The following is a 24504-nucleotide window of genomic DNA, read 5'->3' as shown; positions in this document are numbered from 1 at the left end:
TAGGGGAGAAGGAAGCAGGATGGGATGGTGGGGAACAGAGGGCTCAGAGCCCCTGATGGGAGCTGGGCACTAGTCCGTGTGCACATTCTCATGGAAGCCTTAAAAGAGGGAAAGGCTGGGGCAGCATGACCTTATGTATGGGAAAGCTGGTGCCCAGGCCCTCTGGGTACTCACAGAAACAGAGGAAAAGAGTGTCCACACACATTCCATAGACACTGAAAAAGCCGTGAGCAATCAAGTAGGAGCCGATGATCACTGTCTGTCAAGGAAGAAAACAGCCGAGTCACTGTCCCTGCTCAAATCTAGTCTGGTCTCTGGCCTCCTTTAAAAAAGCACCTTCTCATCACCAGGCTGCAGCAGGCTACCAGATTCAGCTCAATAAAATAAACTTCCTCTGGTCAACTCTCTCCTCCCTAATCTTCAGTGACTCCTCATTTCAAAAGCCAGACTCATTAGTACAAAACAAAATCTAAAAATCTTCTGGCCAGACCCCAGGCTACCTTTATAAGTTCATTTGGGGTCATTAATGACCCCATGAATGACAACACAGCAAAGTGGAGAGTGAGCTCCTCAAAGACAAGAGCCACCACTTCAAATCCTGCTTTTAACATCTACTACCTGGGCAAGTCAATTAACCTAGCCTTACCCTAGACCTTTCCTCTTCTTCGAACTTCCCTTTACCAATTGTCCAGGCTGAAATTCCTAAGAGAAAATTTTCAACTCAAGTCCCATCTAGAACACACACACACACACACAGTTATTTACAACCATGGTCTTTCTAGCTTTGTCCTTGAGCCTGTCGCCAGCACAGTCTACATCATTAAAGACTTGGGAGATATTGAGTTAGAATATTGACCCTGACTTTTACTTCTAATATATCAATATTACTCAATGCTTATTGACTATTGACTACAGCTGTGACTTTGGACAGCTCCTTTCACTTCTCCCAGGTTCCACTGTGCTCATGACTGTAAAGTGAGTGGATCTGACTGGCTAGGATCCTCTGAGATCTGAAGACCTCTCAAGTTCTGAGTCTTGTCCAGACCCCATGAAGGTTCCTACCAGAATGGGAACCCAGTAGTAATTGAGAGGGGGTGCTGTGTCCTGTACAATCTTGATTCGGTGGGTGAAGAAGAAGAATGCCAGGATTCCTGGAAAAATAAGGAAGCCCAGGGACAAGGCAGTTAGGAGAATGAATTTAGTCCTTCCAAAATACCCACTCAGCCCAGAACCTTCCACATTCCCAGGTGACAGAAAGCCACTTGAAGTCAGGCTTCTTCATTGAGGCCAGAAGACCCACTCTAAACCACCCCCCCAACCCATCTAAATTCATACTTTCTTCTTTCCTGTGGAAAATGGAATATCAAGAACAGAGAAATTTGGGGCTCTTCCCTAGGCACTGGGGGAAGAACAGACCTGACTTACCAACACTTCCCACAACCAGAAGTTTCCCCAAGAGGAAAAGGAAATCAGTGACCTTGTCCAAGACAGCTACCCTGGGGTAGAGGAGAGAAGATGAGAATCAGACTGAAGGCAGAGAGCCCAAAGAATGTAGGCACCAGGGAAGTCAGGGAGGGAGGACATAAAGGAGGGGGGGATGGAATGTTTTCCAATCTCACCTAATAATGTTCCGCATGAGCAAGAAGAAGGCATTCTTGGCAGACGTACAGAAGTTGGTACCATAGATGGCGATCTGTGTGTGTATATGAGTGTATGGTGAGGAGGAGAAGGATGGCCTCATGGCAAGTGAAGACCCACATATCCTCAAAGGATTTTATCAAGTTTTCCAATTGAGGTACTTGAAAAAGGAAATAACTGGAAGCAGTTCAGGGATATGAAGAAAATACCAAGTTCAGGGTATCTAGGGCAGCTGGGAGGGCTCAGACCGGGAAGATAAAGGCATGAATATTCCTTGGGGGAAGGTGGGAGAACAACCAGGAGATCAGAGGGGGATGGTAAGGAAGGAGCTAGTGTAGGGGGCCAGGATTCTCAGGACTCTCACCATGATATAAGCATTCCTATTGAGGAATTTGAGGAATTTCTCTAGGCACCAAAAACAGCACTTGAGACAGGTCATGAGGAACTTGGCAAACCTGTTCTCTGCAACTGGAGGGGAGGGAATACAAAATGCATGAGAAGTGACTCCTGCCACTTCCTGACTCCTCCCCTAACCTCCCCTCTCCCCCCCCAGGGTGCTAGGGAACCAGCTTCCAGGCCAGGCCTTACCCCATCTCAAAGCTGATGCCCCACAAAGTCCCCTCACCTTTGAGACGCTGATCCAGGTACTCAAGTATCACACGTATTACCTGCACGATGGCTAGGAGGAGGGAACCAAAGGCCAAGGAGCCTGTGTGGTACCTGAGCAGGGGACAGGTCATTGTGTCAGTTATGTCCTACTGTGATGGGGAAGGTATTTAGAGGAGAATTTAGGTCCTTTCCCTTCTTTCCTTCTACAAATGTGACCCAATCTAGGAGAGAAGAGTCCTAGGATAATAGGGAAGTAAGGGAATGTCAGCTGGGTTTCTGTATTGCCAGGAATCCCTCCCACCTTAGCTTCTCCCTCAGGGTCAGTCCCCCATTCTGGTTTTCTTTCCCTTTCCCTGGAGAAGGTACCCAAGGTCCTGGTTCCAGCCCTAACCCTTGCAGACCTGAGTGCCCTGCCAAAGGAGGAGAAGAGGGGAAAGGCAGGAAGGTCATCTGGCTTCTTTATGGCCCAATAGTAGGAGGCAAAGGCTCCAGCCAGTGTCACCTGGCCCAAAGCCAGCGCAAAGTTTGCCAGCCAGAAGAACATGAAGATATTGTAGATCTGCAGACCAAGTAGTGCCTTGTGATAACCAGTCTCCCCACCATAGAAGGCAAACTGGCATCGAGCATCATGGCACAGTCGGGTCACATTTGAGGACTGGAAAGTCTGTGGAGAGATGAAGACAGGCAAGATCAAAATGGGAAGGACACTGATGGGAGTGGGAGGAGTTAGCCAGAATGCCAATGGAGAGGAGGGGTTTGCAGAGGACTCCATGGAAGATGCTCCCTACCCCCAATCTTGGTCTACTGGTCCCTCACCTCTGGATTACATGTCTGACCAGCAGCTACACAAGCTGTGTCGTTGAAGACCTTGTAGACAGCCTCATTGGAAGTGGACAGGAAGCTAGATGCTCAATAAGGTCTTTTAACTTAGCCACATGGTGGGAGTCAAGTCCCTCATGCACTAGAAAACCCAACCCTCCCAAGGGATCATAATTAAGTGAGGTCTCCAGATCCCCTTCCTTCCCCAAGGTCCCAAGGAAAGGGAAAGGAGGGAGGGCAGAACTGACCAGGGCCTAGGGGAAATGGATAACTGGACAGAGGGAACAGTGGATGGTTGGGAGTTTTAGCAGGAGGATACACAGCAGTGCTGGCCCAGTAGGCAATGCAGAGGCAGAGAAGGAAAAAGGTAAAAAGTGGGTACAGCAGGGAGGTCATGACATAACCCACAGCCCTGGGGAAACAAAAAAGAGGGGTTAAGGTTAGAGCTGTCTCTGCTGTAGAGCTTCCTCAGTTCATCTCCCAAGTCCTACTTCCTCACAGCCTCCTATGCCCCTCCTGGTCCCCTCTCCAGTTCCCAGCCTCAGCTCTGTCCCCATTCCCCTCCAATCCTCTCCAGCCTCCTGTCCAAAGCTCTCCCCAGTCCCCTCCACTCTCCTGCCCAGTTTGCTCCCCAGTCCCCTCTAGCCTCCTACCAAGTGCTCTCCCCAGTCCCCTCCAGTCTCCTACCCAGTTCCTCTCTCTGAAGTCCCTCAGTTCCCCATTCACCACCAGTTTTATCACCTGCTAGCCTCTTTGATGAGGGCAATAGCAATGAGGATGCGTTTTCTCAGGAAGATGAGGAGGAGGATTATGATGAGCTCCACCACGCACAAGATGATCACTTTGGATGGGGGAGAAAGGAGGCCAAATCAACCCACCCCATCCCTCATGGAAAGGAAGGAGAATAGAAATATGGTGCCTAAGGATAGAACTGGAATGGGAGCCTAGGTCAGTCCACCCCATTCCCCCTAGAAGGGAAGGAGCATATAAAAATGGTACATGAGGACAGGGCTGGAAGGGGCCTCAAATATCATGAAAGGGAGTCCAATGGCCTCTTCTTCACTTTACAAATGGGGGAAATAAAGGCCCAGAGAGGGCAAGGGACTTGCCCTGAGTCATGAAGACAATAAATCAGTAAATAAGGATAATAGGCTCTCTATAGCTCAGAGACCTATGGTGAGACAGATGGAGGTTGGAGGAATATAAGGTCCTAACCTAACAGCCCTGGCTCCCTGTCTGGGTTCTGTTTACAGGGTCTGGAGTCAGGAAGATGCTAATTCAGATTCAGTCTCAGGTACTTACTAGCAGCGTGAGAATGGGCAAGTTACTTATCCTATTTGCCTTAGTTTCCTCAACTCTAAAATGGTGATAAAAAGTGCCAACTTCCCAAGGCCTATTATTTCCATAAAATCATATTTATAAAGCACTTGGCAATAATAGATGCTAAAATGCCCTTTAACAGTGAAACTCAATGAGCAGTTCTAGGAAGGAAATGGGGGTGGGGCCACCAGGGTCAAGAACTGGGGATTGGAGAAGCAGATGTGTGCACGTACTGAAGGCCAGCCAGGTCTGCCTCAGGTGCAGATATACCCGAAAGTCAGTCTGGAAGCCCAGGTCCGCAATGGAGATATCAGAGCCTGCTTCACCTCGGAGTCGGGCATACTCCATGTAACAGTGAAAGATTCCTGGGAGAGGAGAAGAGAAGATAATTCTGGGTCCTTGAGCTCAGGCTTATAAGCTAGGGATAGATACTTCTCAATGAGTATCTCAGAACAGGGCCTGCCAAAACATAATGAAGGTTCTTATGGGGGAGATCTCAAATCTCTGGCAGGTCAAGAGGGGGCTCTGGAATTGTTCTGGAATAGTTCTCTAGATGTGGGGAAGGTAGGATTCTATGAGTCCTGAGTCCTCACCATAGCCCAGCACCAAGATGACCATGACTATCATAATCCAGACCATGATCCCAGCCAGGAATCGAAGGAGAACGATGAAGATGAGGCTCAGCACCATGGCAATCACCAGGCCACTGTAGGGGGGTGGAGAAGAGGAGTGAGTCAGACTACCACTTCCCCTTCCCAGGCATTGTGCCTGCACCAACTCCCCCACCTGCCCCACTCAAGAGAGCCAAAAATAAAGACAGCTGGAAACACACAACCATCAAGAGACTCTGAAAAAAAAAAGGGCGGCTAGGTGGCGCAGTGGATAGAGCACCAGCCCTGGCATCAGGAGGACCTGAGTTCAAAGCTGGCCTCAGTCACTTAATTACCTAGCTGTGTGGCCTTGGGCAAGTCATTTAACCCCATTGCCTTGCAAAAAAAACTTAAAAAAAAAAGAGAGAGACTCTGAGCCCCAGGTCTGTACTTTTTCCATCCAAGTGAGTAAGAGGCAAAGGAACAGAGTGGGGCCACATCCTCAGTCCTATGATGTGCATTCTCTCCCCATGTTCACTCCACTAGAACTCCAAAGGGATCCACACAGGGACATATACAGATTTGGGGCTAGACTCACATGAGAATCCAATACCAGGAAACAGTATAATCCTCAAACACACGCATGGCCAGCTGTCTTGCCTCCAGAACCACATTTGCCTTCCTGAGGTGTTTGGGAGAAGAAGTTGAGAAGATGAGGGAAAGAGGAAGGAGACTATCTGGAGGAGAGTCAACTCAGCCTGGTCCCTCTAACCCTTCTCAAAGATCCTAGAAAGGATGTGGGTAAGCAGTAAGAGTAAATCTGATATGATCCAGGGAGCTCTCCATCCCGCCCTCCCTTCCCTCTCAAGGAAAAAGGGGGAAATGAGTCTGAGGAAAAAGAGAAGGAAGGCCCCAGAATCTCAGGGCACCCTCTCCTCACTTGGCTCCCTCCACCAACTCGGATACGTTTCTCTTCTGGCCATGACCATCATCAAAAGTGGTCTCATTGCCCACAGTGATCACCCCTTTGTGGGTCTCAATGGCTGGGAGGCATCGACGAGCCACTGTTGGAGAGAAAGGTCTGTGGTCAGAATCAACCCTGACCTCTCTGACCCAGAAGCACAATCCCTCCCTTCCCTAGTTTCAATACTCACAAGGTTTGCTGGGCGTGAGCATAGCAGGGCAGTCTCCATTCTTGAGAATCTCTGCTGCACTCTGGGAGAAGATGGGGAGGAAAAGATGAAAAGGGAGAGGTCAGCCTGCTGAGAACCCCCTCTACCCCCACACTCAGTCTCATTCAACCCCCATGGTCAGAAGGCTTCAGGGCCTAGGTATTACATCACAGAATAATAATATTTAAATCCAAGAGACACCTTAGACATCATTTAGAGGCAACAGGAAGAAGCAGATCTCAGATATGAAGACCTGAGGCTCACATTCTGGTCGCACTACTCTATATAAGCCTGAGGAAATCACTGACCCCTCAATTTCCTAATATGTAAAATGAAGATGAAGGGCATCATGGAGTAGAGGAGGACAGAAAGGTAGCCTCAAGAGTTAGGAAACTCAAATATTGGCCTTATGACACCCCCTCCCAAGTACCCCAGGGCTATACTTTCAGACTAGAAATTGCAGAAGGAAGGATACACTGCATTAGCAGAGAGTTTCCCCACAGTTTCCTGACACTAAAGAAATCACAAGATCTAGAGATATACACAAAAAAGAACATACTTACATCACCTACATCATAAGGTAGGGGGGTGAGGAAAACTTGCTAACCTCAAGCATTCACTATGCAAATGTTGGCTTTTGGATATTTATTTAGACTCCTTCCTTCCCCACCCAGTCTACATTTTACAGATAAGGGAACTTCAGCCCAGGGAAAGGAAATGAACTGCCAAGTTAACTCAGGTCACAGGAAGCATGGCAGAGTTGGAAAGGGGGTCTCACAAGGTAAAAGTCCTGGGTAGGATTTGAATTCAAGTTTTCCCTGAAACACAATGATACTGAGCAACAGAGCTGGGATTCACTCTCACGACCCAATTATAGGTGCTCCTTCCACCCCAAATCCCCTGCCTCTCAGACAGTGACAGACTTTTGCCCCTACCCCAAGCATCAAAGCTAGTTGATGCTAGTCCCTTTGCCCCAAATACCTTAACTTTGCTTTGGTCAAACTGTGGAACACAGAATTGTTTATAATAGTTCAGATCCTGCTGGCGGGGATAGGCTTGTAGAAGGGTAAGATATCGAGAGGGACATTTTTCCACACAGATCTGGGGGAGGAGAAGGAATAAAAGTATGTCATCCAGACACAGCTGGGACCAGGGTCTGGCTTTCTTTGCAGTTTGCACCAGAAGCTATGGTTATCACCCACAGACCCAGCCCAGAGACCTTCTGGGGATTACTCCTCCCCACCCCCCCAAAAAAGTAGAGCATGGAGACAGCAAAGGGGCCTTCAGTCTGGTGTTTTGGGGTCAGTCACCTGCGTAGTTGGGCACTGAAACTCCAAGAGCACCAAAGGACTAGCACATTTCAGAATGTTGAAGTAAAACAAGAAAGGCTTGTTCCTGGAAGACATTGCAAGGGAGGGTATCAGTCCCAAATCCCATCCTAAGTTCCCCACCCACTCTCCCAGAAATGGCATAGGACTCAGGACTTCCCTCCCCCACCATAGGCCACCCTGCTATGATAAGAGGCTGGACTGGCCTAGGAACCAAGGTCAGGGGAAATGGGGAGCAGGGATAGGGGAATTCTCAGGAGCAGGGAATAAGACCTACTCATTAGGTGTCCCCTTTTGCCCACAGAACTGTCCACGGCTGTCTGTAGGATAAATCACCTTTCGGGGGTCTCCATGGGTCCAGGCTGCAGACAAGTCAAAGCTTTTTAATTCAACATATCCTACCACTCCTCAGCTATCATACCCCCACTATGGTCCCACCCAAAAGTTCAGTTTTGGAATCAGGAGACCTGGGTATTTGAGCATTATACACCAAGGTGATGGACAAGAGCTAAGTGACTTATACACTCTGAACCTCAGTTTTCTCCATCTATAAAATGGGGATAGAATCAGAGAATTTCTAGTTAGAAGGGTCATTTAAGATTGCATAGCCCAATTTCTTCAATTTTATAGATTGCCCAGGATTCCTATGTGATAGCAGCAGAAACAAAATTCAAATGCAAGGTCCTCTGACTTGGAAGCCAATTATCTCACTGTCTCCTACTGCCTGCCTCCCTCCCTCTCAGGGTTGAAATGAAGATTGTACTTAGTGAATCTAAAAGCACTTTAGCAATCTTGTCTTACTCTTCTTGTCTCTCTCTCTCTCTCTCTCTCTCTCTCTCTCTCTCTCTCTCTCTCTCTCTCTCTCCCTTCCCCCTCCCCAAACTTCCCTTCCACTGTTTCCATGTTCCACTGTATATCTTTGTATTCCACAGATTACTTCATTGCCTACAGTATCCTTCCTCAGCTCTACCTCCTTTTTCAAGGCCCAAATCTGGTGCCATTATCTCCCATGAAGTCTTCCCTCTGCTCTTTAGCTGCAAGTGATCTTTTTCAGTACTAACTGCAAATCCCTTTTTGCCTTTCTCATTCTATTAGATCCACTTGAGAACAAGGAATAACTGTCTTTTGTGTTTCTTTGCTTCTACACAGAGCACAATGCCCAGCCCAGCTCAGGCACCTAAAAAATGTTGCCTGACTCATTAGTTCACATCTTTCTATACCTGCCTCTTTGAAACTGTTATCTGAAAATTTTTCACCTTTATATTCCTCAGCACTGAGCATGGGGGATTCACAAAGCACAGAGTAGGTGTTTAAATGTGGGTTGAAATAACAATTGGATTAATCATTTTTACCCCCTACAAAAAATATCAAAAACACAAAATTTCAGAATCATGGCCTGGATTGTGCCATCCCCTACGTACCTATGATGCCCACAGCTACATATCCCACAATGGCTATGAATAAGACTACACAGCAGATAACATCGGTGCAACCCCTGAAAAGGAAAGGGAAGTCAGGCCCAGACAAACAACCCCGTGAGAATGTCACTCACCAGCCCCCTCAAAAAAATATGCCAGGGATGAGGCAAGAGATCTACAAATTAGAGTGCAAAGCATGTTAGAGAGATGGGGCCCATGGACCAGAAAGGGGGACAAAAAGCTGTTGGATGAAAAAAGAATAGTGGTAGGGAAGAGCCATGCAGGACCCAGGGGAACTGGGGTTTTGGGAAATGAGCCTGGTATAGAGGGTGAAGACAGATGGACTGAGGACCAGAGAGAGGGGGTTAAGCAGAAGGGAGTGGGGACCTTCCCCTCCCCCATCAGGCCCAATCTCACCTGTTATAAATGGGGCCCTTGAATGTTGGGTCATATTTCTGAGGTGTTCCTGAGAAAACACATGCCAAAGCCGAGTCAGGGAAACCAGTGGCCTGGACCCCTCCTCAATTTGGGCTCTGATTTACCCAGAATTAGAAGACCTGGCTGCCAGTCAAGGTCTCCCCAAAAATTCTTAACATCATTAATGATACCCCTTCTCCAATTTCTACCAGGGAGGTTGCTGGGGTTACTCTTGAAGTAATTACTAGAGGAACCTGATGAGGGGTGGGGGAGAGGGGGTGGCCAGAGGCCTGGGCTGAAAAACTTGGGGCCAATACAGAATGACATTGTTCTGCTGCCTCCCACACACAGATCTCCAAGGCCTAGTCAATCCCCTAAGGGATTCAAAAGATATTAATTACTACCATTATCTTAATTAACACAATCCCCCCACACACACACCCAGAGCAGCACAAGTCAAAGAAGTTGGGGGGCGGGGCACAGGACAGGGCCAATTGGGTTGAACTTCAGAACCAGAGCCTTTCAGAACCCCTACTCACCCCCCCACACACATACACCCACTCGGCCCAAATTGGACTGGTGAAAGTATGTTTCAGAGGGGAGGGAAAGGAAGGGGGGGGCAGAAGAGGAGGCAAGGGCCAAGGACAGCCAAAAAGGGCTCAAATGGGCAGCAGGGCAGCATCCGCCCCCGTGGCTTGGCCCCAGTGCTAACTCCTGCTGCATTTGGGGATCCTGAGGGGGGAGCAGGCTGAGAGCACCAGGCTGGGCATAAGTCAAGGGGATCAGATGCCCCAGGGCAGCCGTCTCCCCCCACCCCCAATACACAGCACCGGGAACTGCAACTGGGAAGGGGACAGGCATGAGGAGGGGATTCAGACATTCCTCCGTCCAGCATTCCTGGACCCAGAGGCGCTGGAGAGCGCTGGGGGATCCCTGGAGAAGCCCCACCACGCTGCCTGCAGGGCAGAGGCAGAGGCTGGGGGAGGGGAGGCAAGGGGGCTGCCCACCTACCATGCTGGCCATAGTAGTGCTGCCGATCGCCCCCCATGCTGGCTCTGCCTCTGGTCCGAGACCCCTTCCCGGGTGCCCGGGCCCTGCTCGGTCAGCTGGGCCGAGGTGGCCCAATAAGAGACTCTACCCAGAGGCTCAGACCGGTCTAACCGGTCCCGATTAGCGACTGCCTCCAATTCCCCCCGCCCCGCCGAGCTGGGCCAGGCGAAGGCAGCCCCCACCCCCTAGGCTCTCCCAGAAGGTAGCCGCGGACCAGTGGAAAGGTCGGGTGGGGCCGGGGCGGTGGCCGAGCTGGGAGAGGGGCCTCTCGGGGCGGGGCCGGGGGGAGGAGGAGGAGGAGGAGGAGGAGGAGGAGGCGGCGGAGCAGAGGGGGCAGCTGCTCCCGTCACTTAAGTCGGGACCCGCGGGGGAGGGCGGCCGCTGGCAGCCTCCGAGAAGGTCAGTGCTACCAGGGCCCGAAGGGATCCTCCAGCTCAGTCCCGGTGGAGAAACTGAGGCTCAGAGGGGAAAGACACTTGCGCAAGGTCACATATCTCGTGGCCAGGAGAGAAAATCATAGCCTAAGGTCCCTTCCAACTCTAAACTTCCCACCAGGTGGGAAAGGGGAAACATTTAGGCTTCCCGTGGGACTGCACCAAATCTCCCCTCTTTCCTCAACCCTCCTTAGACTCCCCCCACGGGAAGGCTGGGGGCCGTCAGAACTTCCCCGCGCCCCAACTGGACCGGAGCTGTACCTCGATGTGCCGGTTCTAGGTAGAAATGAAGGCGGAGACAAGACCAGGGAAAGTCCAAGATAAATGGAGGACGGGGCGGAGATCACCAAGTAAAAGTAGTTACTCCACCAGCCTTTCAGACTCCTTCCATCTTGTCCCTCTTCTCTCCTGCACTAGTTTTTAAACCTAGATTCTCTGCCTTCTCCAAGGATCACAGGGTTTAAAGTTGGAAGGTCTTGGACTTTCGAGGTCCCCTAGTGAAACTCCTTTTGCAAATGGAGAGACTGAAGCCAAAACTGAAGTGACTCACCCAAGGTCACCCAAGTCTTGAGAAGCAGAGCCAAGATTCAAATTTAGGCCTTCCGACATTTTCTTATTCTCTTCAATCCATCCTACCCTGATTTCTGAAGAGAGAATCAGTCCAATTACTCTCCTACTCAAAAATCTTCTGCGATTCTTGAATGCCGACAGGTTAGAATCCAAATTCATCGGATCATGTATCTGGCCCTCCAGATTTTCCAATCTTGTAGCACACTCATTGCCTCTCAGTCTAATATCTGCAGTTAAGTAAAACTGTAACAACTCTTTTGTTCTCCATTCAAAAAATTCCAGCTTTCCACCTGAAATCTTAAATCCAAAAGCCACCTGAAATACCCCCTTCCAGTCCCTTTCTCTTACACATTTTAAAAGCCCAATTCAGGGGCCACCACCTTCAAGAAATCTGGGAGCTTTCCCAGACAGTAAAGAGCCCTCCCTCCTCTGAACTTTCCCCTCCATTTTTGTTTTTATAACTCAAGTACTCAACCCATTTAGCTTTGTACTACAGTTATGACATCCTATAACTCTGTATCTCAATGCCTTATCTCTCTCTGCCTAACTACATTTAATAAATGGTGAGAGTTGAGTGAAAGAAAAAATCATGAGATATTAAGTATAGAACTTAGAGACCAGCTACGAATTTGCAGCTGCTTAGTCCATGGGATCTTACACTACAGAAAGCTAGCAGATCTCTAAAGGGAAATAGATCTCTGGTGACCCAACTCCTTGTGGGGGACCCATCCTACTAAATAACCAATCTCCTGGTTATGACCAGTTTTCCCACTTAAAAGTTTCCCTTTCAATGGTTTATTTGCAGATACTTTTAGGAAGACTTCTCTCAATCCCCCAGAAAGGACCTTAATTCAGCCCTCTTATATGTTGAGACAAAGGGAGAGGATGGAAGGTAAAGATCACGGATCATAAATCCAATCATTTCTTCCAGTTAAGTGATGTTTGTCCTTTATTTTCTTTTTTTTATTTATTTAAGGCAATGGGGTTCAGTGACTTACCAAGGTCACACAGCTAGGCAATTATTAAATGTTTGAGATCATATTTGAACTCAGGTCCTCCTGACTCCAGGGCTGGTGCTCTATCCACTGCCTCACCTAGCTGCTCCTTGTCCTTAGACTTCAGGGTGGAGATGCCAAGACTAGCAAATGAATTGTATTTGGGGGAGCAGGGAGGCTGTTCTAAGCTATCAGCAGCCTCACTTTTTCTTCAGAAGCTATCTTGGTCCAAGGCCAGCTATGGATTGGGTCAATTGGAGAAGGCAATCAGGGTTAAATGAGTTGCCCAAGGTCACCGAGTTAGTTAGGTTTGAATTTAGGTCTTCCTGACTCCAGGGCTGGTGCTCTATCCACTGCACCATATAGCTTAAGTATTTCTACTCTTGATAACATCTTTCCTCCCCCTTCTTCCCAGAATTTAGCTTAGGGCCTGAAACCTTTATTGAGTATTGATTGATTCTTGGATGGAAGAAAAGAAATAGAAAGATGAGTACTTAGGGTCTTGAGTGACTCTAATGTCATCAGTTGAACATCAAGGAAAAATCAGACCTCTTCCCAACAGAATGTTTGGGGCAACAACTACTTCATTTTTGTGGGATCTGTGATCTATCAGTACAGGGAACTCCACGTACAAAGAAACACTCTCCACCAATAAGAGATCAGTACCCTCTCTACAATTTAAGAAGTATCTTCTATGGAACTCTTAGAATTAAAGTAGCTTGGAAGTGCTGAGAAGAAGTTAAGTGAATTCTGAGGATCTCACAGTCAATAAATCAGAGGCAAGACTTGAACTCACCAGGTCTTTCTGGCTTTGAGGAAAGCTCTCTAATCCACTGGGTAGCTTAGGGGGCTCAGTGCTGGGCCTAGAGTCAGGAAGATCTGAGTTCACATTCTAGACCCAGATCCTTACTAGTTGTGTGACCCCTAGGCTTAGGGTCACTTAGGTCACTTAACCCTGGTTGCCTTAGTTTCCTCATCTAAAATAAGCTACATAAGGAAATGGCAAAAGTACTCCAGTATCTTTACCAAGAAAGCCCCAAATGGGGTCAAGAAGAATGGACATGACTGACCAACCCTATCCACAACAGTGGTGTCAAATTCCACGATGGTATATTACATCTTTTACCAGATTGTTTGCTGCTATAGGGAGAAGAGGGAGGGTGATAGAAAAATGTGGAACTTGGAAACTTGCAAATGGATCAATGTTGAAAACTACATTCGCCTGTAATTGGAAAAATAAGAAAACCACAAATTTACATTATTTCGATTTTACTATATTTTATCAAATGCTTCCCAATTAGATTTTAATCTGATTCTGACTGCACTGAAGTGTAGCAGCCCCAATTTGACACCTCCATCTTATCTCATTCTGATATTTAGCACTTTCATAAATACTTGATTTATTGAGTTCTAGTACCAACAGAGTGGCAGTGCCAACTACCACCTCCCTGTTCCCCTCAAACATCTCTCAGACATCCTGCTGAACTACCTAGGATTGCTTTAAGCTGGAATTTTGTAAGGGATGAGGCAAAGACCCAGACCCCACTGGCTGGTATAAGGAACTCTTAGTCGAGGGCAGGACAAAAGGGCTCTGTGATTGACTGAACAGTGGGGAAAGAGAAGGGCAATGAAGGCCTTGGCTGTGGGTCCCCTTGGCTAACCAGGCAAAGTACAAATAGATATAACTTACCCCAAAATAGCCATGCTGAGGTTTCTCTAAATAGTTTACAATCCTGTGGGTGGCTACTGACCCTAAAGATATAGTGTCCATTGAGGTCAGGACTACAGCCCTACATGGAGCTCAGGTCTTCCAGATAATCATCTTATTGTGTGAGCCTTGACCCCAAGGGAAGACCTGAAGAGACAGCTTTCTGCTATATTCCCAAGTAGGTACTGACCAAACAGCAAACAGAAGTGACTTAGAACTACAGTTCTGCATCCTGGCAGTTGGGGCTAAAAAAATTCCACACCACCTCCTCCATCTCCAAAGATTGTCTCATTTCCTCCTTTCTGGGGGAAAATTAAGGCCAAGGGAAGAAGCTCCCTTTTCTTCTCATTTCATATCTCAAAACCCATAAAGTCATCCCCTACTTTATCTTCATAGCAAAAGTCTTTAAAACTTTGTTATTGTGAACCTCAAGAGCCATCCAATGAGGCTGGGGGGGGAGGTGTTTCTCCTCAAAATGTTTTCAAAAGCATAAAACAAAATGCATCAAATTACAAAAGAAACCAATTATACTGAAATACTGTAATAAATAGGATTTTTTTTTTAAAGAAAAACCCCCAGGGTTAAGAATTTGATCTAGGCTGGGGATTTAACAAAGTAGCCTTTCTCTCCAAGACCAACCCAATTTATGCCCTGGATCCTATCCCTATTTCTAGCTATCTCCTCACATCTTCTCTGGCTGGCAGCTTACTCTGGCAAATATTCCTTCTCTAATTTTCAGTCTCTCCATTTTGACTCTTTCCTTTCTGTCTACCAGCATGCACAAATCTCTGCTATCCTTAAAAAAATAAACCAAAAAACTTTCACTTGATTGTACCATCCTTTCAAATTGTCATCCTAGAGCTTCCCCCTTTGCAGAGAAACTCCTAGGTAAAGCTTTCTTATGATGATAATGGACCAGGAGATCAGGGAATGATGCTACAAGCAGCAAGTGAATTGGATTTAAGCAAGGGGGTGCTGTTCTAAGCCACCAATCTACTTTCTCCTCCACAGCCATCTGGGTACAGTGGCTAGATATGAATCAGGATAACTAGAGATGACTGGATAAGAGGCAATTAGCATTAGGTGACTTGGCCAAGGTCACTCAGCTAGTTAGTGATGAATGTCTGAGGCTAGATTTGAACTGGGTTCTATTCACTGCATCACCTAGCAGCCCTCTGTTTCTCTACTCTCGATGACTTTCCAATACCTTCTGAATTGGCTTTTACTCTCATCATTCAAGTAGAGGAAGGTAGGTGGGTAGTGGATAGAGCACTGGTCTTGGAATCAAGGGGATAGGAGTTTGAATCCAGCCTTAGACTTTTGCAACTTTAGCTGTGTGACCTTAGGCAAGTCACTTAACCCTGATTGCCTTGCATCCAGGGCCATCTCCAGTAGTCCTGATTCATATTTGACTACTGGACCCAGATGGCTCTGGAGGACTTAGAACAGAAGAACCTCACCCAAATCCAACTCATGTGCTTCACCTCCCTGGAGTCATTTAAGAGAGAAGAGAGCCCAGTACAGAGCCCAAGGGAAGACCGGAAGAGACAGCTTTCTGCTATATTCCCAAGTAGACAGTGATCAAACAGCAAACAGAGGTGACTATAACTACAGTTCTTCTCATTTTATATCTCAAAATCCCATAAAGTCAGAGAAAGTAATCTTTGAGACTGAAGGACAAATATCACTCAACTGAAATGTCTCAGTTCTCAACTTTTTAGCAGTACTTGACACATTGACTACCTCCCCCACCTACCCACTACCAGACTTTTTTCCCCCCTGGGCTTTTGTGACACTGTTCTCTTAGATCTTCTACTTATTTGGCCAGACTTTCTCATTTCCCTTTGCTAGATTGTCATCATCAATGTATGTTCCTCTGTGTGTGAATAGGGCTCTGTACTGGGCTCTCTTCTCTCTTAAATCTTAGTTCCATTCTCACAGACTCAGCTGCCTATAGGACATTTCCAGTTCCAACTCAACATCTCTACAATAGAACTCATGACCTTTTCCTTAAAATCTTCCTGTCTTCTTAATTTCCCTTGCTTTTCTCTGGATCAGACAGTCACAACCCTAGTTTATTTCCCTGATTACCTCTCACCCTGGAGATCTCTCACCTGGAGAAAAAAATAAAAACTCCCCACTAGAATTCAAGGCCTTCTACTACCTAGTTCCCGTCCAATCTCTTCTCTACTTCACTTCAAATTCCATACCCCTTGATCCTATAACCTATTGGTCTCTCAGCCTCGAAGTGTCTTCCTTTCTCCAGCTGATCCCCCACATCACCTCCTAAAGTAATCTCCTTAAAAGCATGGGTAAGTCTGATCCAGTCATCATTTTTCTGAACAAGAAGTCCCAGTAGGTATCCCCCTTTGGTCTCTAGGACAAAATATCAGCTCTTTGGCCTGGTATTTGAAGCCTTTTAGTGAACAGATCCTAGCCTACCTCTTTTGCTTCCGGCATCCTCTCTGTGTCCAACCATCCCTGAACCAAACTGGCCTATTTGTTATTCCTCACAACATTCCATCACTCCTCAATCTGACTTTGCCCAGGCTGTGCCCCATGACTCCTCCCTTCCTAACTCCCTTCCTGGCTCAACTTCAAGTACAACTTTCTATGGGCAGTTTATCCTGATTTCCTTTCAGTTTCTAGTTTCCCCCAATAATTACTTTGTATATACTTATCTGTATCCATATTGTTTCCCTACCTCCCCAATGAGAATGGAAGTTTCTTGACAGAAAGGTCTGTTTTGCTTGGGTCTTTAAAGTAGCCCAACAGGATTCTTATAAACAATTACAGTTGAATGAAATTTGTGTGATGAATTGATTTGTGCCTTTTGTCTGGTCCCACCCCCCCCAAGAGAACAACTACACCTGAAAGGGAGATTAGACCCTAACATGACAACCATGACACTAGCTCAGGCTTGATAATAGTTCTCTCCCTTAGTCATCTTTTCTTTTTTTAATTTTTTTCAGTCTTTTTTATTTTTCCAATTATATGGAAAGATAATTTTTAACATTCATTTTTGTAAAGTTTTTTTCTTTCAACCTTAGGATAGCAAGTTATCTGATATAGGTTATTATAAATGTACAATTGTGTTACACATATTTCCATATCAATTGTATGAAAGAGGCGGAATAAAAATGGAAAAATCTAAGAAAGAAAAAGCAAAATGCAAATTTTAAAAAGTGAAAAAAGTGTGATTTGTTCTGAATTTGGATCCCATAGTTCTTCCTAATCTTCTCTACTTCTAAGGCTTCAGTTATCAAAAACTATGCCGATGTATTAGCAACACTGCCAGAACCTCTCCCTGAATTCCAATCGCCTGAGTGGCAACTCTATCTGGAAGTGTGGAAAGCTGAATTTGTCATCAGCACCTGTAAAGCTACCCCTCCTGATAGTTTTCCATTTTTGTTATTAGCATTGCCATCTAGTCTTGAAACTTTTAAGATAATAATAGCTAGCATTTATAGAGCACCTAATATGGACCTGTCACTGTGCTAAGTACTTTATAAATTTTATCTTCAGACACATGCTATTATTATCCCCATTTTACAGAAACTGAGACAGAGTGACTGTGAGTTGCCTAGGGGTAGAGGCCTGAACTGAGTCTTACTGATTCCAGGCAGCTAGGTGTTGAAATATTTGAGAATGTCTTGAGCTTGAATCAGAAAGACTCATTTTCATCTTCAAAAATGGCTCCCAACACCAACTGGCTGTGTGACCCTGGGGAAGTCATTTAATCCTGTTTGTCTCAGTTTCTTCATCTGTAAAATGAGCTGGAGAAGGAAATGGAAAACCATTCCAATATCTTTGCCAAGAAAACTCCAAAAAGGGTCTTGAGGTGTCTATTATGACTAAAGCAACTGAACATCAAAAACAACTTTAAGCCCTTGTACTTCACCCACTGTACCACTACTGTTTTTGACTTTCAGCTGTCCCTCACTCCTACTCATCCAATCAATTGCCAGATCTTATTTTTTAAAATATGTCTCAACTCTCATAAACCTAAGGCCACCAAGGATGGTTTAGTTTGACTCTTCCCTCTCACCAGTCTATTCTCTAATCGGTTAGCTAGGATACCTGCATAATCTTCCAAAAGTACTATCTCTCTTCTATTTAAATACAAGCAGTGGCTCCCCATTGACCAAAGAATGAAGCAAAAACTCCTGACTCTGCATTTCAAGGCCTTCTACAAACTGGCTTAAACTTACCAGCCCAGTTTTATCTCCACCTACTCCCTTTGCTTATAGTACCCAGGGTTCTATTCCTTCCTTCCCCTTCCACTGCCACTCCCTCTCTTTTTTTATGTATCTTCAATCTTTCCTCCTGAACTGGCTCCTTTCCATCAGTCTACAAACAAGCTCAAGTCTTCTCTATCCTCAAAAAAGCCTTTCTTTAACCCTTCTTCCTTAGCCAAGACTATCTCCCTCTCCCTTTCACAGCCAAACTTCTGGGAAAAAAGTCAGCTAGATTTAACAACCCGATTTCCCTGTCACACACTGTCTCCATTTCCAAAATAAATGCCTTCCACTCTCTCTACTACTGAAATTACATTCAAAAGTCACCAGTAATGTCTCAATAGCTGAATTCAGTGACCATTTTCACCCCCATTTTCCTGGACTTCTCCCCAGCATCTGATATGCATTAACCCCAATTTCCTTCCTAGGTAGAAGAGGACCACACTCTCCAGATTTTCATCTTACCTTTCTTCCTGGGTCTCCTCATCTTCTTCCCATCACCCTTCTGGTGGGTGTTCCCCAAGACTCCGCCTTCTTTTTTATCTCTAGGCTCTCTCCCTATGTGATCTCATTCACTCCCACAGCTTCAATCATCCCAAGACTGAAGCAGCCCAAATCCCATTCTTCCACCCAGATCTCTCTCTCTGGAGCTCCAGACCAGCATCTCCCAACTGCCCAAGGAGAAGAAAACTTCTTAGAATATTTAGCCACACCTCAAACTCAAACATGTCCCAAACCAAGGCATAAATTGACTCTAGAAATTAGTCTGGTCCAGATCTCAGGTTAGAAGACCTAGATTCAAATAAATTCTCATTCCTGCACTCAAGTATTTGTATAACTCTGGGCGAAACACTGACCATTCTGTTCATTTTCCTCATCTGTAACAAAGTTGAAAAGCAGTGTGTAATGTAAATTAATCTCAGTCAGGAATATTTGAGTCCAAATCCTGCCTCTGACACATACTGGGCTAACCATCTAACATCTCAGCGTCCCAGACAATTTTCTAAGAATATAGTAGGTACTGAATCCACAAATCCCAAGTCAAAATAAAAACAACTCTTCTTTATGACTTCACTATTTTTATCAATGGCAAGATTAATAGCCCTGCCTCATATTTTTCAAGCCTTAGGGTTATTTTTGTTTTGTTTTTTAGGTTCTTGCAAGGCAATGGGATTAAACGACTTGCCCAAGGTCACACAGCTAGGTAATTACTAAGTATCTGAGAACAGATTTGAACTCAAGTCCTCCTGACTCCAAGGCTGGGTGCTCTATCCACTGCACCACTTAGTTGCCCCATTCACTGTGCCATCCAGCTGCCCCTCTTAGGGTTATTTTTGACATTTCCCTTTCCCTCTGCTCTTAGATAGTTACCAAGTCCTGTCAATTCCACCCCTGAAATACTTAAGCCCAGAATGTCCTTCCTATCCTCCTCCTCCTCCTAAATTCTGAGTCACCCTTTTAGGTAGTTTTTTTTTTGTTCTGTTTTGTTTTTGTTTTTGCCAGGCCAATGGGGTTAAGTGGCTTGCCCAAGGCCACACAGCTAGGTAACGATTAAGTGTCTGAGGCTGCATTTGAACTCAGGTACTCCTGACTCCAGGGCCGGTGCTCTATCCACTGCGCTGCCCCTCAGTCACCCTTTTAAACTGATCTCCAATGCCACCACTTCCATGAAGCCTTACCTGATCTCACCTCTACCCTTGGACATCCTCAGGTCCCACCATATACTGTCGTATAGTAAAAGCTTGTGTATTGTTCTTGTTGCTTTATTCTCCGATTACCCTTGGCCCCAAGAGGCCTTACATTTCAAGACTGGCAACACAGTGTTCTGTAAATAATAGGTACTTCCTAAAGCTCTCTTCGATGAATAAGCATTAAGGAATTATTAAATACGCTCTGGGTACTTAGGACCGGTTAGGTGTTAGGGATACAAGTTCAAAAGTGAGGCAGTCCTCGCTTAGATTCTGGACTGGACAGGGAAAAGAAGGGAGGGCCGGGGCCTGGTCACCCTCCTCTAACAGAACAGTAGAAGCCTCAGGGCCAGCCTTTCGCCAGCAGTTTCCAGACTTCTGGAGAGAGGGGGAGTAAGGGGTGTGGCCAGGGATTCCTCTCGGGCCTCAGGCTATTCAGGCACCAGGCCCCGTGCCCACCAGCTACTCGAGGCGGCTCTATTTCTCTCTGGGCTCAGAGGAAGGCAAAGGGCAGCTACTTAGTCATCCATTCCCCCTGGAAGGGGCAGATTTGCTCCCGATACGGAGGGGCTAATCCCCCCCAGATCCTGCAGGCCCAGGTCTCAGCCCTCCCAGACCAGCCCTTCTGTTTTTCAGCGATAGCCTGAAGCCAGTTTCCGCAGTCAGAGCGCCCTGGCCCAGCGGGCACAACCGCCTCCCAGCCCACCACCCCCTCCCATTCCTAGGCACATCCATTCCCAGACCCTGAGGCCCTCCCTTCCCATTCCGAGTCTGGGGCTGGATGCTCGGGGGGGGGGGGGGTGCTCAAGTCCTCTCCAAGCCTTTTTAGGGCCCTGGGAACCTCGAGGCTAAAAATACAGCAGCTGCCAAGGCTTTCGGGCTCGGGCTCCGTGGGAACCGCAGCCTAATAGAGGAGCCCCCAGAAGGTGGCCGGGGACGAGGGGAGGGGGGAGCAGTGTGGGAGAGGGGTGCAGGGAGCCGGACCCAGAGTCCCTCCCCCAGGGCACCACCCCCGCCCCCCCATCTCCAAACAGTCCCTTCCCCCTCCCCGGTCCGGAAACGGAGCTAAGACTCAAGCACACAAACCACCCAGGAGGGTCCCCAGGGGAATCTGCGTTGGGGGGAGGGTTCCGCGAGCCGCGGCCCTCCTAGCCCCGCTTTTAGGGGCTACCCCGCCTCAAGCTTCCTCCTCCCCTGGCCCCCCATCCCTGGGTCCTCTGCCCAGCTTTGCGTGCCCGGCCTCCGGAGTTGGAAGGCTACCAATAATGTCCAGCCTCTCATCCTGCTCCGCCTCCCCCCGCCCCCACCCCCAGTTCCCCGGCAGAGGGTCAGGCCTCGGGGGACTCCGGGCAGCCACCGCCTAGCTCTGGGGCCTCCTTTGTCTCCGCCGCCGCCTCAGTTTCCCTGGGTGACGAGGGGAAATGCCTGACATCAGCCGCCCCGCCCGCGAGGGATTGGGGTTCAGGATTCCAGTTTCCTGGGCTCCAAGCCCCGAGGCGAGGCCGGGCTCCCCGCTCCCCGCGGCTGGGCACCTTCCAAACGGTGCAAATAACGGGCCCCCTTTAGCAGCGGAGCATGCGCTATCGTAGACAGGGATCAGGGATGCTGTGGGGTTCGGTAAATCCATCCGGGAACCCCAAGGTTGTCCACGTGTCTCAGACAACAGAACGGACACGAACCAGACACTCGGGACCCTCTGGCCCCCCACCTCCACCCCACGGCTCGGGGTGCCTCTGAGAGACAGCCCTGCCTCCCCTCCAAGCCGGGAGAACGGCCCCCCTTCCCCGACCGAGAATGGGGGGGTTAGACCTTACCGTAGGGTCCTTCAGACTCTTTTCGGCCATCCTCCATGGTGGGGGAGGCAAGGGGCGCAAGAAAGCCGAGGGCGCCCCAGCCCAGGCTGGTTGGAGCAAGAGGTGGCGGGAGTCTAAGAGATGCTGCCCGCCCCCTGCGGCCCCTCCAATGAGAAGGGGGAGCGGGCGGGGGCGGGGGAGGAGCCCAGGACGGATTGGGGCCCATCCCTAATTTACCATCTCCGAGGAGGAAGGGGTTTAGAAATCACCCGATTCTCGGATCTCAGAATGTCTGCCCTAGATCGGGGCTTCAGGATCTTCGCAGAAGGGGCGATTTCTGAAGTGGGAGGGACCTCAACATTCCAACTTATACCTGAAAAAGAATCTCCACTGCAATGTGAATCTAACCTCATCATTTCATTGCTGGGAGAAAAAAAATGAGGTCCAGAGAGAAGTTTCTTGCAGTTAAATTCTGGTCTGGTCAACTCACTCACATAAACTTTCCTTTTCAGGTCTACTTCCACCGTTTAGGAAGAACATTGATGAGAGTTCAGAGGCGAAAGATCTAGAAACCAAAGGATAGACCGAAGCAACTGGGAATGTCACGCAACAATAGGTGGAAGGACATGTCAGCTGCCTTGGTGAAAAGGGGATCAATTTGTGCAGCTGGGTCCCCGGGATCAGAACTAGGAGCAACAGAGGAAAATGACAAGAGGGAGACTGAAGCCGACCACATTTGTTATTCAGTCGTTTCAGTCCTGTCCAACTCTTCATGAGTTGGACCTACTTGAGGGTTTTCTTGGCAAGAGGGCTGTCATTTCCTTCTCTAGCTCATTTTTACAGATGAGGAAATTGAGGCAAACAGGGTTAAGTGACTTGCCCAGGGTCACATAGCTAGTAAGTGTCTGAGACCTGACTGAATTCAAGAAGATGAATCTTTCTGACGCAAGGCATGGATCTCTATCCACTTCCACACTTTGCTGCTCTCACCTAGCACTTTGAGGGCACTTAATAAATGGTCATTGACTGACTAAGATTCACCGTCATTTGAGATCCTATAGATTTGTTGGGGGATAAATGTTGAGAGGATTCCTACTCCAGGGTAAGAGTCCTTTTCAGTTCTGAGATTCTCTAAGGGACTAAAACCCCTTGATCTCATGACTGCCAACCCATAGCACTTTGCCCTGAATAGCATTGTCCTCCCATTTTTCAGATAAAGAAACTGAGGCCCAACATCACAGGACTCAAAGGCAAGAATTAATCTCTGCATTACAACCTGAATCTTCTCAATCACAGTTCCAGAACTTTCCATCTGCTCTTAGGTCTCAGGGAGATGGTTAGGAACACAGAAGATAAGAGTCCAAAGCTCTTTTTGCTTTATATTGCCCAAGGCTCACCTCAGCCTCTCCAATTAGAGCTTTTACCCCCCAGCTCTGGAGCTGCCAGCAGAGATACCTAAGAAGATAGAGAGGTGCCTTCTTCTCCAGAGGAATGTGTTTTCCCCTTAATTTGAATTCAGGCTCTTCCAGCTAGGAAGATGGGCTCTTTCAGTATGCTTTCAAAAAGCACTATATACTACATTCAAGCACTATCTTACAGTAGTAAAACAATTGGAATACACAAACTACAGTGAAACAGCCCCTGACCTCGGGGAGCTTACTTCTAGGAAACAATACAAACACAGAAAGAGAGAAACATAAGATAGAAGAGGACACTAAGGAACTTCAGTACAGTGGAGGGATCATGACGGACCTCTGTAGAAATCATTATTTCAGATGAGCCTTGAAGGATGACAAAATGAGAGGGAACCAATCCTGGCCAGGGTGTCCAGCCTCTTCAAAGACAAGAGTAAGAAGAGATGAGCTATTGCACACCCATGACAGCAAAGATTATCTGGAATTTAGACATATGGGGGGGCACTAGGTGGTACAGTGGATTGAGCACTGACTCTGGAGTTAGGAGGACCCGAGTTCAAATTTGGCTTCAGACACTTAATACTTACTAAGCCCTGTGATCTTGGGCAGGTCATTTAACCCTACTGTCTTGCAAAAATCCAAAAACAAAAAAAAATAAAATAGAAGAGAAGAATATCAGTAAAGCTGGAAAAGTAGGCTGAAGCCATGCTGGCAAAGGATGGAAATGACATGTCCAAGAGTTTACATTTTGTCCAGGAGGCAATAGGGAGCTATGGAGGCAAGAATACTTGGGTTACCTCACAGGATGGCTATGTAAGATAAATTTTGTAAACCTTAATTCTGTCCAGATGTGAGTTTTTTTTTTCCTTTTGAAAGGCAAGAGAAGAAACTGAAGCAGTGCCTGAGAAGTGGTTTCCCCAGATCTCTCCCGGAAAACAATTAGGAATTAAAATCAAATACCCCTCATCTTTTCCCCTAGTTTGTCAGACATTCAGTCCTCTAAACTAACCTCCAAGTCTGCAGATCTTGGGACCTGTCAGGTGCAATAACTCTGTGGTCTGGAATCAGGAAACTCCCCCCTCTTCTACCCTTTCCCCTTCCCCCAAAAAAACTTCCGGGTTAAAAAACTTCTCAGGGCTATGGAGCTACCTCTAGGGACAACAGGCTGCAGACAGATGGGCATTGCTTCCCACCACCACCAACACAACCACCACTCCATATCCCTACCAGAGACTGGGGAGGGAAGAGGAGGGGCTGCTGAACAGACAGGCAGCCTCTGTTCTCTAGCTGTTCCTTGGAACT

General features: G+C 47.4%; 1 protein-coding gene and 1 long non-coding RNA gene across 6 annotated transcripts in view; one reads left to right on the top strand and one right to left on the bottom strand.

The window, feature by feature from the left end:
- SLC44A2 (solute carrier family 44 member 2 (CTL2 blood group)) overlaps positions 1-22028 on the bottom strand; it is a 27018-nt gene extending 4990 nt beyond the window's left edge. For 2 of the 5 annotated variants that reach the window (XM_074203380.1, XM_074203379.1), the window contains exons 1-21: positions 21809-22028; positions 9312-9360; positions 8898-8971; positions 7754-7838; positions 7459-7543; positions 7130-7249; positions 6131-6191; positions 5917-6040; positions 5575-5658; positions 4980-5092; positions 4620-4751; positions 3808-3907; positions 3386-3478; positions 3064-3148; positions 2649-2911; positions 2264-2358; positions 2003-2106; positions 1620-1693; positions 1426-1496; positions 1063-1151; positions 175-259 (exon numbers count right to left, since the gene is read on the bottom strand). In XM_074203380.1, the coding sequence (XP_074059481.1) occupies positions 175-259; positions 1063-1151; positions 1426-1496; positions 1620-1693; positions 2003-2106; positions 2264-2358; positions 2649-2911; positions 3064-3148; positions 3386-3478; positions 3808-3907; positions 4620-4751; positions 4980-5092; positions 5575-5658; positions 5917-6040; positions 6131-6191; positions 7130-7249; positions 7459-7543; positions 7754-7838; positions 8898-8971; positions 9312-9360; positions 21809-22013 (2191 nt within the window). In that variant the 5' untranslated portion in view covers positions 22014-22028. Of the gene's footprint in view, positions 1-174; positions 260-1062; positions 1152-1425; positions 1497-1619; positions 1694-2002; positions 2107-2263; positions 2359-2648; positions 2912-3063; positions 3149-3385; positions 3479-3807; positions 3908-4619; positions 4752-4979; positions 5093-5574; positions 5659-5916; positions 6041-6130; positions 6192-7129; positions 7250-7458; positions 7544-7753; positions 7839-8897; positions 8972-9311; positions 9361-10322; positions 10513-18771; positions 20664-21808 lie in introns of those variants that run through there. The other 3 variants (XM_074203382.1, XM_074203381.1, XM_074203383.1) reach the window with 3 other exon arrangements.
- On the top strand, positions 10694-24504 carry LOC141500303 (uncharacterized). The gene is made up of 3 exons (XR_012471903.1): positions 10694-10760; positions 12171-12295; positions 22300-24504. It is a non-coding gene; the product is annotated as an uncharacterized LOC141500303 (long non-coding RNA).

This window comes from Macrotis lagotis, chromosome X, assembly GCF_037893015.1.
Source record: "Macrotis lagotis isolate mMagLag1 chromosome X, bilby.v1.9.chrom.fasta, whole genome shotgun sequence".
Taxonomy (NCBI): domain Eukaryota; kingdom Metazoa; phylum Chordata; class Mammalia; order Peramelemorphia; family Peramelidae; genus Macrotis; species Macrotis lagotis.
Note: the sequence above shows the minus strand (reverse complement) of the source record. Positions and strands in the feature narration are given on the sequence as shown.